This window comes from Parasteatoda tepidariorum, chromosome 11 (genome assembly GCF_982258835.1).
Source record: "Parasteatoda tepidariorum strain Cologne lab strain chromosome 11, Ptep-v5.0, whole genome shotgun sequence".
In the NCBI taxonomy this organism is placed as follows: domain Eukaryota; kingdom Metazoa; phylum Arthropoda; class Arachnida; order Araneae; family Theridiidae; genus Parasteatoda; species Parasteatoda tepidariorum.
The window spans coordinates 42174372-42193383 of NC_141765.1; the positions used below are offsets into that span (position 1 = coordinate 42174372).

Sequence of the window (19012 nt, forward strand, 5' to 3'; positions counted from 1 at the left end):
TTTTTTAATCTTTCATCATAAGGAAAAAAGATGCTAATCAGGGGTCTGTCTAAGTTTTTCTGAGAAGTACCTATTTTGTGAAAACTTAGACATAATTTGTGAAAAATTAAAAATTATATTGAAATATCAGCACAAAAACATGGTAAAAATATAGATTTACCGTTTCTTAAGGAATACAAAAATAAAATTTTAAAAAAAAACGTATTTTGTGAAACTACCGCTTTTCCTAAAGTTGAATTTCCGAAGGTACCGCTAAACGGTAGTAAATTCGGCCTGGACAGACCCTTGCTAATGCTCCAAGCAACCACCTCAATAATTTTGTTAAGAATTGAAATCTATTTGAATGAAAAATTTTATTGTGTGAAAGCTAAAATGAGAAACAATTTAATTATTATTATTTATATAAACTATTTTGTTGATAAGGGCATTGAGGAAAAAGAGAGTTTCCCATCATACTATGAATGCAAGAAATCAAATATTGCTTGAATAATTTTAAGCAAATAAGAAAAAATAAAAGGTGCAAAAAATAAACTCACTTGAAGTATGCCTAAAATATACCCTTTCTTACTAAAAGTAAATAAGTAAAAATAAATACAGTTTGAAACTTAATTACCAATATTATACTATGATATTAATAAGTATAATATTTTAATTTTTTTTAAGTACGTATGGGATTTAAGCATTTTACCTTTAACAAATTAAAACATCGTTTTGCATAGTTCTATATAATATTTCCTTTTTGTTGTGTAGCATATTTTTTACTTAAATCTACATATCTTTGCAAAGTAATAAAATAAAGAATTTTAATTTGAAGTGGTTACAAACAAAATAACTCATCATTTTGGTGTTTGTGACAAATTTTAAAATCCATATCGCTGTTTTCAGAGATTGTAATATGTTGTGCTTGTTTTCAAGGAGGCTTTTTATTTAGTAAGCTTGTTAGATTTCAGAAGTTATTGACACTTTAAAGCATGTTGTCGAAGTCTCAATATCTTGAAATTATGATATGTACAGATATATGAAATAACCATTCAAAAAATTTTTAAAAGCATGAAGAAATTCTCTGTAATTGCAGTATCTTTTTATGTAATTTTATTTAAATCATCCTTTACCTTGGACGAAACACAGCGCAAATCAGACTTCTGACTTGATATTGTATTAGTTATTATTCCGTGGTGTATGGGTACAATGAAAATGCGCCTGGCAGTATTATCTTCAAATTTATTTTATTAAGTCATAAATCTGATTCGAATCATGATTCAAAAAAACAATTCGAAGCATGAAGTTTATATTACAAGTTCGAATTCTTGATTGTCATTTCAAAGTGAGAGAATTTAATAAGTCTGTTGACAAAAAAACTGTATGTCAAATATTTTTATTTTAAATCAGTGTCTTACCTTCCAACATTTTTAAATTTGCCAGAAGCACAGATGTTGAAAATCCAAATAAACCAGGACAAGACAAATGAACCATATTTACTGCAGATTTGCAGAGCTTTAAAGCATCAGCAAATATAGTTTTGGACTTAGTAACCTAAAAATGATAAAAAAATTTAATAAATAACAAGAATAATTTAAAAATGCAATAATACCATGTGGAAATTATTGTAACAATTATTATCATTAATATCATAACAATAATAGATAGTTAATAAGAATTTAAAGAGACCTTAAATCTTATTAAAAGTAAGAATAATGTAGAATTTGTATAAAATTGTGTATTTAAAATAAAGAATTACATCGAAAAACTTTGAACAAAAAAATATATCTGTGAGAGGCATTAATATTGAAAATGATAGTTTCAGAAATGCTTCCCTAGATATTGTTTAAATTTTTTTCCCAAATGCTTTACAAAAAACATTTTGTACACTTTAAAATAAAACTGCACGATGCATAACAAAGAAAGTAAGTAAACAAATAAAAAAAACAATACTCACTGATTTCAGCTATAACATTAAAACTATCAAAATTATAAAAAAACTGTAATAATAAAATGAGCAAAGTAAACCCCTTCCTCAAAAACAAAGGATAAACTACAATTTTAATAAAATCACAAATAAACTGGAATAAGTGGATTTTTATTTATTTATTTTTTGAAACTCAAAACAAAATTTGAATTTTCAAATAAGAAAAAAAAATAACTGAAAAAATATTTCTAGCCATTTTTAAATTATTGCAAAAAATATAAATTTAGGTTTAAAAGTATACAATTTTACATATTACTAATTACTCAAACATTTATCTAAAAATATATATATATAAAGAAAAAGAAATCAAATAGTTTACAAGTAAGTGCCATAATAAAGCAAATAAGGTGAGTTAATTCTTCAGAATCTTAATTAAACTTAAATTTTTTACTGCATCTGTAAACTAATGATTATAAAAATTTGCAAATTAAAAAAATATTTTGAAACACAAAAATATATAGTAATTCATAAAAAAAAATCCGTAAATAAATAACTCATTTCATACAGTTACAAGAATAACAAAAAAAATTTCTCAAATACTTTTATTAGTTTAAAATAGTCTGGAAGGACAATCTCACCTGATTAGGAGTATGAGAGATCAGAAGTTTACTCATGTCATGAACTAAAAAGGGTTGTAATAGGCAATAATATTTAATATTCCAAGGAATCCCCTAAAATAATAACAGTGCAACCATTGAAAAAGTCATTATCAAATATTCAACATCAATTATAAAAACATGATAAACAAATCTAATGCTTTAACGAAATCTTTCAAGGACACATTTATAATATAATCTTAGAGCATTCCTTTTCCATACTTGAGAAAATGCAAACAAGATTTTTTTATAAAAATAACACTTATTTCTTTATTTATTTTATATAAAAATAAACATAAGATGAATTAATATTAACTATCACAAAATATTATAAAGCTTTCTGATATTTTCTTGTAATACTATTATGCTAAGGCTCAGAATTTTTGTCCTTTTCATTGACTAAAGATAAAAAATTATTGAAATCATTTTTTTTCCAACATCTCACTGCCAAACACATATAAAAAAAAATAAAACTAATAACACTAACCAAGTACTCCATGCTTCTTTTGAACTTAGCATTGTTAGAAATGAAAACATAGTCTTGCTTATTCAAAATTGCAACATGAAAAATTTATTTTTGAACTTAATGATAGATCAGTTTTGCTAAACTTTCGAGATAATTTGATATTGGTGAAAGAATTTCACCAATATCAAATATCAATCACCAATATCTATTAGTAGTGTTTTTTTTTTAATTCATCCAATATTTCATGTGGAAATATGGCTTAATATACATGCACTACATACTATGCTAAATTTTTATAATATTAATCATATAATATTAATCAAAGATGAATTTTGATTTATGATGATGGTGCTGCAGATTGATACAGTTAATTCTACAGCAGACTTAAAAATGTTTTTCAAAGATATTGCTTTGAACACTTATAAAATGCATTTCTAAATTTGAAAACTTCCTACAGAGAGTAAACAAGTATAAGATTCTTGAGATTTGTTCACTTAAGTAATCAACAAAAAAAAATTATTTTTCTGTTTTAAAATGGTCTAATGAATTGTGTCATAAGAGAACATCATAAAAATAAATACAATTTCAAACGATTGCATTACATATAACGTTTCTTATTAAGTATAAATGCTATTTAAAAAATATATTACTCTTTTCTTTTGCTGCTTAAAACGTTACAAGAGATCTGTTACTGTGGTCTGTTTAAAGTAAAATTACATCATTCAAAATGATACCTTTAAGGTTTTTGAATGTAGCTTGAAACCATCACTTAAATAATTGACAATAACTTCAGATGACGCATTCATTTTATCAGCTAACAAGGCAGCAATAAATAACATTTCCTATAAATAAAAAAGAAATTCAAGACTATCTCATCATAAATGTAATAATTTTTTTAAAAAAAATAGAAATCACATGTATGCATAATTTAAAAAAAGCTATAAATGATTGTTTTAATGAGGTGCAATCAATTAAAACAGCAATTAAGTGGTATCCAAAATATTTCACCAAAAATTAGGAAAAAGTGTGACAGACACTTTTTCTCAATGTTTTTAAAAGTAAGTACAAATAATTAAATTCAATAACATAATTATTAAATATCTAAAATTAAATTAACAATCCATTTTTTAAAAGATTTAATAAGAAAATAAGATATCTTTTTCGAAAAAAGTGTCATTGAAGTTAGCAACGATATAAGATGACTATAAATATTAAATATTATACTGACAATGAAACGTTTTCTTATTAAATTAACTCTAACTTAATTAAATCAAAAAAATTTTCCAAATAATTTCTAATTGTAAATAGATATAAAAATGTTTAAAAAAAAATGGGGAAAAAAAATAAATCTGATGGTAGTGTTTAATTTCATTCTATTATCAATACTTATAAATGCAAACAATATAAATAAAATACAGCAATTTAAATTAATTCCTTAAAATGCTTTTAAGTCTCTCAACAGACAATTTCAATCTGTAAGTTCTATTTCAATCAATATTAAGCAACATAAAAATCAAGAATTATATATCACATGGATGTATAAAGTGGTTAAGTTGTTTAAAAACGTCAAAATTGTTTAAAATGTCAAACTGTAAATTTATTAAAAATTGATTTAAAGACTTATAAGAATAATGCTAGGAAAAACAACAGCAAACATAACTAAAAATGACAAATTAATCAATTATTAGAAAATCTTCCATAATGCATTACAATAATGTTCCAACTATGATCAGATTCTTGCAAATTATTTAAATAGAATTTACAGTGTTTAATTCCAATCCTCAATTTTTTAATAGTAACTTGTACAATTGTGATATGCATAAAATGTAGATTATAAAATCATAAAAAAAGATTAAAATTAAACATTTGATAGAACTATTCAAAATTTCAGAGAGTGTTTCATTTATGACTTTATATTTCAAAGAATTCTGATTAAATTTAATGAAATTTAGCATCTTGAATATATTAAGATTCATGAAGACAAAATGAGTGCCAAATTTCTTCCCATAGTAAAATTTTTTCCTTTAAGCTATCTTAAAATTTATCTTTTGTTGTTTGTTTGAATGGGCTTCAAGTCACCTTATGATAAAAAAAAGTTTATAGTAATACTTACGTGTGAAAATTCTGTTTCACATTCTCTATAGACTTGAATCTGCTCACTTGCTCGTTCATATTCTTCTTGTAAGATAAGACACTGAAGAGAACCTATAAATACAGAATATAAAAAGAATATTTAAAAAAATCTATCATATTTTTATCAAAACTAATACTAATAACACAAGCTTGAAAAATTAGAAGTAGATTAGACCAATAAAAAAATATGATCTACTCAAAGGTTTTAGTGTTATATAAAACCAAATTGCTGTGATAAACACTACACACAATTAAGTTTTTACATTTTATATACCATTTTGGAGATTTTCGGTAGTTATTCAATTTTAAAAAACCTTAAAAGATGTTTAATACTATTTTAATCACTATAGATGAAATTGATTTTTTTATTATTTCATTTGTATGCAAATAAATAGTTAATGTTTAATGTTGCAGTTTGCAGTTAGGTAATGGTATGATAAACGTGAAAAATAGAAGAAATAACTTAAAATGTTAAATATAATGCAAGTTAGAATATTTTTATATCAGAATAAGAAATATAAGTTTTCTTACCAGTCACACTTCTCTCACATGCATGGGCTTTAAAAATTGCTGCTGCTTTATTTGCTTTTCCTAAAAGCATATATTGAAAGCCAAATTCAGTATTAATTTCTGGGTCATCAGGCTTCAATTCAACAGCTTTCTTTGACATCGAAAATGTAGCTTCTACTATGGGTTTGTGAACTCCAGACTTCAAAATTAATAAAGCATAAAATCAATTTATAATTGAAAAAAAATGCGTTAAACAATAAATAAAAATTGATTTAAGGGGCAAAACATTGTTTAATGAGATATTAAAAGTAATCTTAAAACAATATAAGAATAGCTTGATTACTTTCATTTTTCCTCTAATTTTCATTACAAATTACTAATTAAGTTATAAAATAGATGGATCATCAGTTAGTTAAAAATAACAGTATTAAGGATATTTCTAATTATTTTTCAAAATATTAAATAAAACTTTGTATAACATTTCTTTTAATCAGTTACTGCTAAAGATTTAAGGTAATAAAAAACTAACATTTAAAAAATAATTTCAATTAAATAGAAAAATATTTTTGAAAACATTGTTTTGAATTTTTTGTTATGTTATCCAAATCAATAATGAGCATAACAAGTAAGCTTTCTGCATGAATATATTTAATAATCAAAAAGAAAGAAAAAAATTTCGTACTCACCAACCGGGAGATTAACTGTGCAGTTTCAAAAAATAATTCGGCATTTTTAGGTTCACATTTCATCATAGTCAAATATAGATTCTTAAGTTTATCTTCCACCTAATTAAATTAACACTGAAATTACTTTTTCAAAAATTGTTTTAAAGAAATTATTAACTGACATTAATTCTGTAAAAATAAAGAATAATAAAATGTTATCAGGATGTGCAATTAAATTTCAACAAAATCCAAGAACCTTTAGAGCACTCAAAAAATATTAGTCACTCAAAAATATTAATATTTAAGCAATGTATACTAATTTTTTTTTCAGTGTTGAAGGTACTTAATACATACAATAGAATTAAACACTGTCAATAAATGTAAAAGCCTTTACATAACTAACAATAGGGGTGCACAAACTGTGGTCCTCAAATGGTTGATATATAGCTCACTATATACAAAAGGCTGAAAATTAATTACAAAAAATTACATAGCAAGCATAAGAAATTTTATAACTGTATTTCAAACAAATTTCATAAATTATGATAGACTAATATAAGTCATTTAAAAACATTACCTAACAAAATTCCAAAATGTGTAAGTACAATTCAAGGTGTCAAAAGAGTAAAATCATTTGATATTTATTTATTTTTTATTTATTTATTTTTTCAAAGAAAAGTTTTTATTAAAGAAAATTTCCTATAACCAAAACATACTCACATATTTTAAAGATTTATTTAAAAATTAAAGGTATTAGTAATTTACAGACTGTAAAAAAATTTCTATAAGAAAGTATCAAATCTACTTTAATTAGAAGACAAAGGGTAAAAAACTTCTGTTTTAAGTATTACTCATACGTTTTGCATATATTATATAAAAGCAGAACTTAATCTACCAGTTTTTAGCATGAATCAATATTGTTCTTATTACACTATAGAATGTTTAACTTATTATCACTTGAGCTGAATTCATAGAAGCCCCAAAAGTCAATTTTTTCCCAGAGAAAACCTTCTAACTAAAAATATGTGCACCCCTCAATTATATTATGTACAAAAAGTGAAAAATATTCAAAAATGTAAAAATTCTTAAAATTTTGAATATTACCTCCTCAATTTTGCTTCCTTGGGTGAGCATGTGCATAAGAGTGAATCTAAGAGCTTCAATATTATTGATATCCAAAAGCAATGCTCTGCAAAATAAAACAAAAGTTGTATCCTTATTTTTAAGCTGAGTTGTACATTTTTTTTGCAGGAAAAATTTATGAATATAATTTTATTATGTAATAAAGCTTTATATATTATGAGTAATATAGATTTTTTATATAGTATAGTATGCAATATAGTTTTATAACTAATTATCCTTTTCTTCCTTTAAGGAGCTAAGTATAATTTCAAAAAATGATGGAAGTAATATTAAATCAATGGTATCAAAAGCAATTTTATCATGCTAATTATAATCTACATCAAACATCAATTAATACGGTTTTAATATAGGAAAGTCTGAGATAATTAAAGGCTAAAAACAGCAAATTTTGCAATCAAATCAACAACAATATTCTTTACCTTCCTAAAAGATTTCCTTAAAAAAACAAATCTTCTTTCACCAACTTTTTTGTCACTTAAATTTTGCTTACACTAATTGCAATTTAACTTCATTTTATTAATAGAAAAACTATGTACAAAAAATATTGTTAAGATACAAAGGGGCATAACTAATCACCAGTGAATATTACATTACCATGTTCTTAGATAGAAACAAAAGTAAGAAAATAAAAAAAAAATTTCATCAGAAACAGCGCAAATATTTATGAAATTGGAGAAAATTTTTATCATACTTAAAACATACACAGGGTACATCAAAAGTACATTAATGGTTACCCCAACCTTAAACGAAAAAGTAAAGGTCAAGTTTGGTGCCATTAGACAGGATTTTTCAAAATATCCAACAAGTCTAATTCTTACTTTCGCAATGAGATAGATATGTATTTCTGAAGTTTTCTTCATTTTAGACAATTAATACCTATTTGCTTTTTGAGATTACAGTGTCAATGGGAAATCTTGTAGATCCCATTAGAGTACTTTTTCTTGAAAAACGAATTTGCAATAAAAAATTGGGGCTCCTATTTAAAGTTCTGAAGTTGCCTCTATCCTAATCCAGGTGTGGGAAGTGATATTGATCTTGATGGTTGCCTCTTTTGACAATATATCAAGAGGGCATTTTTAGATTATTGATTTAATACATTTCTCAGGTTATTTGACTTTTTATCTTTAAAAACTAAATGTTCTTTAAAACTTTTAATATTAAACATGATACCGACATCCCCATAAACTGCAATTACAAAAGGTAATCGGATGGGTGTAAAATGACTTAAGAATTAAACAGACCAACACTCTGCACTTAATGTAATTTGAATTTAATTTGTACAGTTTCATATTAAGTAATGATAGTACAAATCAATTTAAGTTCAGTGAAGGAATATTAAAAAGCAAACACTTATAGTCAAAATAGTACCTTTGAGCTGCTGCAATGGTCTGATCCCAATCTTCTAATGCTAGATGAATTTTCATTTTTTCTACAAAAGCAGGAGGATATTTTGGGAACAACACAATAGCTTGGTTAATATACTCTAATGATTTTATAAAATTGCCTTGTCTGTCATAATATTTGGCTCTTCCAAACACAGCTTCTGGGGAAGAACTAAATAAATCCAACATATTTTATTTTTATCAAAACTTTTTAAATTAAAAGAATTTAATTAAAATGCTTCAAATACAATAAAATTTTGGCAATAAACAATAAAATAACAATAAACAATAAAATGAAAAATAAATCTTTTATGTGACAAAAATAATATTCTGGTGTAAGAAAATGTATCTATGCTAACAAAAATACAAATTATTCAAAATCTAAATTTCCTAATACAGTGGAACCCCGATTTTACGTTGTCCGTTTCGTACGTTATCCCGCTTCTTACGTCATTTTCTGCTGATCCGTGAAAATTGCCTATACCGTTAATGTTAAAAAATCCCGGATTTTGCGTTACCCCTTTTATGAAAATCCCGCTTGATGCGTTTTTCTACGAACAGATCAAAATAATTTTTTTATTCTACAATTCTCACACAAACTTTTTTCTAGTTTTTTGAACAAGAGAGACTTGTTTTTCAGATGTATGGAGCAATTCTTGCATTCTTTCTGTTCCGTTTTGTCTATTTGTCAATAGGGGGAGGGGGGTAAGTTTCCTCTCTGGTCACTATCGGAAGGGTGGGGGAAGACGCAATTCACTGGAACCCTAAAACCACAAGTGATGGAAGTATGACATCTACACCTTCTACTCCCCCCCCCCGCTTCCTATGAACAAAAGAGAGGGAATTAAAGAGACAACTGTCAGTAATGATCGAGTTTCATATGTACTCCAGACGTCTTACTGACGCTGTTTATTTGCGATACGAAGATAAGTCACTTTGAATAGAGAGGTGTGGTCGTTTCTTCAATTCTCCCCCATGAGAAATGGTTTCACCCATTTTTCCGTACTAGCATACCAAATGAGATTTTCAGTCTGTTTTGTTTGAGTTTGAAAGCCATAAAATTTTTTCTCATTTTCGAAAACTCAGTCATCGTGTTCTTTTCTCGAAAGAAGATGTCAAAGCGAAAATGCTTTTCTCTGGCCGAAAAGGCTGAAATCGTCGATAAAGCTAAAGAATTTCATGGCACTAAAGTTGATCTTGCTAAATCTTTGGGTATTGCTTATTCAACTTTGCAAACGATTTTAAAGCAAGAAGCTTCAGTAGAACTGAACGCTGAAAAACTCGGAAAATATGCCAAGAAGAGAAAAACCCTTAAAACATCTCCGTATGATGAGTTAGAAAAAATTTTAATGAACTGGTTCAAGGAAGCCAGAGCAGCAAAGATTCCTATAAATGGATCCATCCTGAGAGAAAAGGCGCTTGAAATTGCTGAAAGGCTTAAACTCCAAGGCTTCAGTGCATCAAATGGCTGGATCGATCGATTCAAAAAAAGAAACAATTTATGCTTCAAATCTATCTGTGGCGAATCCGATAGTGTGGATGTGACAACTGTACAACAGTGGAAAGATGAAACTCTGCCAAATTTATTAAAGGGCTATAATTCAAGTGACATATTTAATACGGACGAGACGGGATTGTTTTTCAACCTCTTGCCAAACAAGACATTGACAATTAAAGGTGAAAATTGCCATAGAGGAAAGCTTTAAAAAATGCGCTTGACTGTTTTGCTCTGTGCAAATGCCGATGGAAGCCAAAAGTTAACGCCTCTAGTGATCGGTAGAGCAGAGAAACCACGGTGCTTCAAAAATATCAAGAGTTTTCCTACTGATTACGCTTCAAACAAAAAAGCATGGATGACGCAAGCATTATTTGAAAATTTTCTTCGAAAACTGGATAAGAAAATGAGTTTTCAAAAGCGCAACATAATTTTATTCCTAGACCAATGCACTGCTCATTTAAACCTTAAATTGAAAAACGTGCAAATAGAGTTTTTTCCAGCTAACTGTACGAGCAAACTTCAACCACTGGATTTAGGAATTATCCGATCATTTAAAGAGAGTTACCGGAAGCAACTGGTTAGAAAATCTCCAATGTATCTTGGTTCTGGTGACTTTCAGGAAGCTCCTAAGGCAAAAATTAATGTTCGTGAGGCTCTTAATTTTTTATCTTCAGCTTGGGACAGTGTCGACCGAAAGTGCATTATCAATGGATTCAATAAAGCAGGATTTTCAATATCGGAGGAGGAGGGCGCTGTGTCTTTGGAAGAAGAAGGTAGCGTGTCTGAAGTTGAGGATCTTCCGGAAGTCGATGATGCATACATAGACTGTGACACAGATATCATTACTTCAGAAATCCTTCCATAAGTGATTTAATGCCTGATTCCGACGATAGTGCTGATGACGATGAAGATGAAATAACAGAAGACGTGCCAACAGCTGATCAAGCGACACAAAGCATAAAAACTCTAAAACAATTTTTACTTGCAAATGTTAATCAAGAAGCAAATTTGCAAAAAATTGTTAGTATTGAACGAGCTGTATATGAAATTGTAGCTAAAAACAAAAAGCAAGTAAAGATTACTCATTTTTTCCATTAATTTAACTGGTATGTGTCAATTTTTAAAAATATGCATAGATTTTTCTTAACCCCGATTTTATGTTATTCCGCTTCGAGCGTTTTTTATCGCTAGTCCCACCGAAAACATAAAATCGGGGTTCCACTGTATAATAAGTTAAGATAGTAACCAAATATAATTATTCTAAATATAATAACCAAACACAAAATAATTTGAAATTAAAACATAAACTCTGCTATAGTGTTGCAAGCCAATAAGGCATGAAGTAAAACATAGTCAATATGGCTTTGCTTCAGAAACAGAGTACTTCAAATTCAAAAGAACATCATTTAAGTACAGATACTTATCTAAAACAAAAAAAAACATGCATAAAGCACAAATAAAGCACAGAAACTATAGTTTCAGCTTTCTAAACAAGAACCTTTTTCAGTGTCTGAAAATCCCCAAAAAAATGAATTTCATTTTTTTTATTTTATTTATACACTAAGGAAGGTTCTTATTTAGAGAACCCAAACTATAGTATGTCCATTTCGGTACTTGATTTGCACTTTATTCACATTGTTTTTTGCTTTAGACCATATAGAAAAAAGTATACTTTTTTCTGACATTGGATATATACTTATATTTTAAGATCTATCATTCCACAAACATAGATAAGCTTCTCAATTCATTTTTATTGTTTCATAACCCTAATTTTTTGAAGAATTACTGTTCATAACAATGGTTTTAAAATTGAGGTATACTGAGTTTTTGGGATACAAAGAGATTTCACTAGGTACATGTTTGCAGTTAAAATAGGAAGAGTATTTCAAGTATACTGCATCTTGTTAAAAATTAGTTTAATCTGCTATATGTGGCTTTTAAAATGAAACTAATAAGTTAATATAGTGACCAGTTTTGCTTTTTTGATAAAAATTCATAAAAAATAATATTAGTATTTTAGATAATTTAATCAGTAGAAACTTTTCTATAAACATTGCTTTGCAAATCTCTCCTGCATGAGCCACAGATATGCCAATCATATTTCTATGTAAGTAGACTGAAGAAATCTTGTCTAAAAAAGAATCAAAGAAAGAAGATATTAATTAAAAATTACTAATTTGGGACATTTTCTAAAATGGGAAAATGAAAATGTAGAAACAAGTTGAGTAAATAGTAACTAATAAATAAATAACCTAAGTGATTATTTTTATTATTACTTTTAGAAATACTTCATTTAGTCTCTTCTAAAATGAAAAAAAACAAGGAAAAACCTATAATTAATCAATGTTTTAAAAATCAAAGTTAGAATACAAAAAAAACAACTTATTACTAACTTATCAGCACTTTCAAAATATTTCCATACATCTTTTGAAGGAGATCCATCATGAGTCAGCATTTCAATCCATCCCAGAAAAATTGAGGCCTAAAAATAAAATATTACAAAATATAATATGCAAAATTGAAAAAAAACTAGACAAACCATATATACTGTAGTACCTAATTTTTATAATTTTACAATATATTTAGAAATCTCTAACCTGTTTCTTATGGAATGTTTTAAAGTTAGCAACAAAATTTCAAACCTTTTAAACTAAATGCAAATTTAATAAATTTTTAGAGGTTCTCAAGTCCAAGTATGAAAGAAGATTTTCCTTTCAAACCAATAAAAGAAGTACTATGGCAGTTTAAAATATTTTTAGCTTAGCCCTAAAGGGAATTGAAAAAAAAATATCTGTTAAAAAATTTTGAAAATTAAAAAAAACTAAAAATATCATTTAAAATTGGTGATAGCATAATTCAAAAAATATATATACAAGATACATATCACATATCATACTCACACTAACCTTTTTAAGCAATGCAGGCACTTTTAGAACTTTTAAAATAAAGTTTCTTGCTTTTTCAGGTTTATGTAACAACATGAATGTAATTCCAGCAAGGAATATAGCCTAAAATAAATTAATAAATAAATTTTAAAGATCTCTTTTCTTAAAAAAAAATATATACATAATACTATAAGGTTCAAAGTTTTTACTTGCAAATTTAATGTGTAAGTACTTGACAGAAAAAAAAAACAGCCAAAACATAACAAAATCACTTTTATGCTTGAAATCAGGAAATAATATAGAATAAGCTAATTTAATAGTTGGTAACATGATTGGTTCCTTATTATACCCAAACATTATCTCTGAGTTAACTATAGTTAATACACTTCAAAATGAAAATAATTTCTGTAAAATATACACCTGCTTTAACTGTCATAGAAGCAACTCCAAAAATACCCAAGACTTAATAAGAAAAGTTGCCTCATTAAACTATGATTAATAGATCATAAATAAAATAGTACTCACAACAAAATAGCAGAGAAATGCAATTTTCACAAGAGAAATAAAACACCCTTACTTGATATTACAATGTAACTATAATACAGGCAGTTTCATTTTTTTTCTTACTTATCATGATTTTTTTAATGTACAGATTTAAAATTAAATTTTTAATAGTATTCATGAATAAATACATGATTTGTAGTAGTAGTTAGTATTGTAATTTTAAGTACTAAATTCTAAACAATGTTAATGAAAACTTACAAATCAAGGTTTTTAAAAAACTTTATTAGCATTTTAAACAAGAGAGAGGGAGATAAATTAGAAAAATGAGAAGAAAATTGAGACTGCATTAATGAAAAAAAAAATATTAAAAAACTAAGATTCAAAACCTAAAATAATTATAAAAAGACTGTAAAAACTACATCTACAAGCAACAAATAAAAATAATTGCAGAGTAGGCAGCTAGTACTAAACAAGCTATAATTATTACTAGACACATAAAGCTCAAAAATAGAACAGAATAATAACAAAAATACAAAAAATTATCACACCATTTCTCCAGCAATCTCTAATAAATCCTTAACTCTTCCTTTCAAAATGTTGTCTGAAAATATAATTAAGAGAGTTATTTATGGACTTAAGATATGATAATTCAACTTGATAATACAAATAATGAATAATTCAAATTAATATCACAATCATGAATGAAAATTTAAAAAAAAAAAAAAAACCTTTAAGCCACATATTAATGCTTTTTCATTTATCCATTTTTTAAGGAATAGATTTTGAAGCGTTTTCAAGCAAGATTTATTTATATCATTAAAAAATAATACTAAATTTGAGGGAAGTCAGTAGTTTTATCCAATCCTGTGTAAAAATGTGCATCTTGGATGAGTGTGTTTTATCAGAAATTACTAAATTGATCTTCAAAAACTAATTATTTAATATTCATTATCGTTCAAAATACACTTAAAATTTGAAATTTGAGAAATACTTCTAAAAAATCTATGTTTAAAATTAAATTAAATAAATCGACCAATAGAGATTTAAATGTTACTATAAAATTTGCAAATTGATTCAGCAGTTTCTGAAAAAAGTACATCAAAGTTGGCTGTTTTTACTTGTTGAAGATAGTTAGAAGATCAAACTTTTCTTAATAGAAAACCTCCTGTTTGAAAAACTTTCACAAATTGTTTAGATTTGCATCAGTGGCAACATCTTAGCAAATATTTATATTTCTGAAAATTCAGAAATATTAACAAATATAGAACCATTAAATTTGTAGAATTATGAGATTTTAATAAAATATTTTATTTCATTCTAAGCAACCTTCGAGAATATTGATACAAAACAAAGATATATGTCATTTTACTAAAATCATTCATAATTAACAAGAAATGAAATTGCATACAAAATTCATAAATCACTTCCTAATAGTGAATTGAGACATATGAGCTGCTAGTGAACAAAAGAAGTGATAAACTTTTTTCATATATTATGTAATTGTAAATGATGGCTTCACACCAATTATGCAGTTCTTTGGAATAAAAAATGGTAAATATTCTTTTTAATGAGATATTTAAAATATAAGTTTCTAATATTCTGTGCCAATATATTTGGCATTATAAACTCTGATTAGAAATGAGATGGGTTTTTCAAACTTAAGTTTTTATCCTGCTAAACAATGCTTCCAGCTGCGTTTATGAATTGATTTCAGTAAATATTAGATTTGCTACATTTTTAGAGCATTATATATTTTAACAGTTTTTTGAGAAATTTTAAGATGGCACTTAATTTTAAAATTGCATTACAAGATCATAGTTAAATTACCATAATACTAATTGATAATAAATACTAATTGAAGTGCAGCAAAAATGTCATTTTTCATTAACAATAATATATTAAAACCTAAACTATGGTGTGTCTACTAATACCTTTATGGGATTATCTGTTTTCTTATTTTTTCTAAAACTACCTATTAAAGATTATAATGATGAAAATTCTTTAAAAAAAAAAGAATTTTCATCATCAAAATTTTAAATTTTACCATAATTCATGAGTTGGTACTTAACTTTCAATTCTAACGATTTAAACAACTAAAATAACTAATAAAATTTGAACAGCAGAACTTCTACATTAAAAAAAGTCATATTTTTATCCAAAATGCTTAATTAGTCCTAACTCTTTTAATGAAGAAATTTTAGGTCACTGTTACAAAAATCTTGTAGCATAATGAATTATTTTCAAGAAAACATTTGTACCATAAGTTTCTTGTGGCTGTTCTAAATGTTCAAGTAGAATTGCTGCTGATAAAGATACATCAGAAAAGTCTCTAATCTCACTTAAACCCTCCTCTGCTTCCCCATTGCGACCTGGAAAATCCAGACAGATAAACTTAATAATGCATAGTTCAAATTAATGATAACTACATATTGAATTATAAAGTAAACAAAATTTCAAGTAAACAAAATTTATAAGTATAAAAAGTAAATGTATATAAGTAAAAAGTATACAAGTAAACAAAATTTCATTTCAAATAAAGGATATCGAATAGGGATGCACAACCTTCTTAAGTAAAAAGCAAATTGCACAGCAGATTGACCAATAAATGCTGCATTTCCAAATATTTAGACTCATTGAGGGGAATTATAATAATTTTCATACAAACAACAGCGTTCTAGACTCTAAATTCTTCTTATTAGTTAACTTAGTAATATATTAGATTAAAATTAAATACTTTTAATATTTTAATTAACAGAATTTTTTTTATATTTGAATTCATTTCAAATTTAAGAAGACAAAACTGAAACTTAAAAAAAAAAAAAAATAATAATAATAATGATAAAAATAAACAAATAAATAAAAAAAGCTTAGTCAAATAAAGTATAAACAATGTGGAGAAGCAATGTTTTTTTTATCACATTACGTAATACATTATCATTTTCGAAAAAATTCTAACAATAAAAACAAAAACTTTAATGTTCATAGAATTAAGGTTAAAAAAAACTTTTTTTTCCATTGACCAGAACAAATGCAAGTTACATACTTAAATTAAAAGCAAATGGAAAAGACAACAATGGTAACACTGCATTTGGTTTCATTCAAACGATGAAATGCAAGAGAGGGTGAGATTGTGGATCTGTCAGTCACCTATCTCCTTCAACAAGAAAGGAGCTGATCATCTTATCTCTCAGTAGGATAAATATATTAACGCCTTTAAGAATTGTTATTGCATAAAACAAATTTCATTGCCATTTTGTAGAAGATATTTAGTTTTATCTCTGACTGTTCCTTACGCACAAAAAAGATTACAAAAATAAACAAATTTTACAATAAATAAAAAAATTACTATTAATAAAAAACTGCAAAAATGAGGAAAAGGTGATTGCATTGAAGAACTAATGGGGTAGATTTTTTCCCCACCCACCTACCCCCTTCGCTACTCTCTGAGTACACTTTCAGTTTAGAAAAAGTTCATTTCAAAAAGTATATTTTTAATTTGATAAAACTGTTAACATTATTTTATACGATTACTGGATAGAATTACGAAATGCTTATTTACAGATTTTCAAGATAAAATATGACAGATAAAACTTTTCATAAGAGAATTAATATTTACATCATATATTTATTTAATTTAACATAAGAAAAAATATTATTATGAGTGCTAAACATGTTACACTTACAACCTAAGAAAGAAGGCAGTATCCTCAATTTTTATCATTTTTGGTTTTCTTCTTCTACGTTTCTTATACCTTGATATTTCCCAAGTTAAAAATAGTAAAACCCTTCTTCAACATCTGTTGAGATATGGCAGTACAGTTCCAGCTCAACATAGTACAATATAGCTCAATATAGGCAGCAGCACTGCTCAATATCATAATTCTAAAAAATTATTTCTAACATTGGTTTGAGATCTGTCCCATTCAGAAAAAGTGAATATGCATACTCAGGGGTCTGTCTAGGTTTTTCTGATAGGTACCTATTTTGTGAAAATTTAGACATAATTTGTGAAAAATTAAAAATTATATTAAAAAATCAACACAAAAATATGGATTTATCGTTTCTTAAGGGATACAAAAATAAAATTTTAAGAGAAAGTATTTTGTGAAACGACCGTTTTTCCTAAAATTGAATTTTTGAAACTACCGTTTTTCCTAAAGTTGAATTTGTGAAGGTACCGCTAAACGGTAGTAAATTCGGCCTGGACAGACCCCTGATACTGGTATATAGGATTTTAATGTGTTACTTGTAAAAAAAATTAAAGAAGAAAAAAAAGAAAAGACATCAACTAATAAATTCTGGGTTTGGTACAACAAATGAATTGCAGTGACAGTGTACTAAACCTTTTTTTAAGTTCTTGTGAGAAATCTATATAAGTAATATCTTTCAGATATTTTGAAATTCTGAAGGTAATAGCTTCAATTTTTACCATGTTTATCACTATTTCCTGGAAATAATTTGCTTTTTTTTTTCCTTTTTTTTAACTTAAAATTACCAACAACTAGAGATGTAATGAAAATTTGGCCACTATTTGACCCATTTGGCATTTTGCCAAACATTCAGTTATCCAAATTTTTGGCAAAGTATTTTTTGGAAACATATTTTCGACAAAGCTTTGTTTAAGAGAAATTTGAACAGATTTAAAAAAGAGCAATCGAAATTGTAATTTTTACTATACATTATTAGAAATAGTTTTGACACATATTTATTTGTTAAGTTCTAAAACTTATTGATTTATGTTCTGAAAGCAAAACTTGAAAAATTGAAGCTAGATTACTTTATACTGAACCATAAGTTTGGTAACTTTTGAAAAATAGTAACTTTTTTTGCTTATTTCGTATTTTCTGTTTTAATTACAGCACAGCATTTTAACGAAGCGTTTCAGAAAGACTTTATTCTTTTACTGTCACTTTTTTTCCTATATGGTAAGACAATTAACAGGCAAAAGTGTGATTCGCAATGTTAAAGTTATATTTCAGAACTATTTTCAACTCATTCAACTTCATTAAGAACAATTTTTTTTGTTTCACTTTTGCTTTTTTCATTAACTTTTTTACCAGCATTCTTAAAAAACGCTTCTAATGAACTTTATTCTTTTATGCTCTTTCTTTTCTGAAAATTCGGCAACGTGAAAAAGTTCAATTGAGATTTTTAATGTTTAAATTTTGTGTTTAAACATTAAGAACCCTTTTTGTTTTGGTTTCTATCTAGCCTTTCTCTTATAACAAAAGGTTTTACAAACATTTTTATTATGACGTGGCAAT

General features: G+C 26.3%; 1 protein-coding gene across 3 annotated transcripts in view; it reads right to left on the minus strand.

Annotated features, from left to right (window-relative positions):
- LOC107448569 (tetratricopeptide repeat protein 21B) overlaps positions 1–19012 on the minus strand; it is a 97485-nt gene that overhangs the window by 35013 nt on the left and 43460 nt on the right. For all 3 annotated transcript variants that reach the window (XM_071187857.2, XM_071187858.1, XM_016063823.3), the window contains 12 exons: positions 16007–16117; positions 14297–14349; positions 13266–13367; positions 12753–12841; positions 8848–9033; positions 7441–7525; positions 6358–6456; positions 5693–5870; positions 5142–5233; positions 3763–3870; positions 2545–2637; positions 1398–1533 (listed from right to left, as the gene is read on the minus strand). In XM_071187857.2, coding sequence (XP_071043958.1) covers positions 1398–1533; positions 2545–2637; positions 3763–3870; positions 5142–5233; positions 5693–5870; positions 6358–6456; positions 7441–7525; positions 8848–9033; positions 12753–12841; positions 13266–13367; positions 14297–14349; positions 16007–16117 — 1332 coding nt within the window. The remainder of the gene's footprint in view (positions 1–1397; positions 1534–2544; positions 2638–3762; positions 3871–5141; positions 5234–5692; positions 5871–6357; positions 6457–7440; positions 7526–8847; positions 9034–12752; positions 12842–13265; positions 13368–14296; positions 14350–16006; positions 16118–19012) is intronic.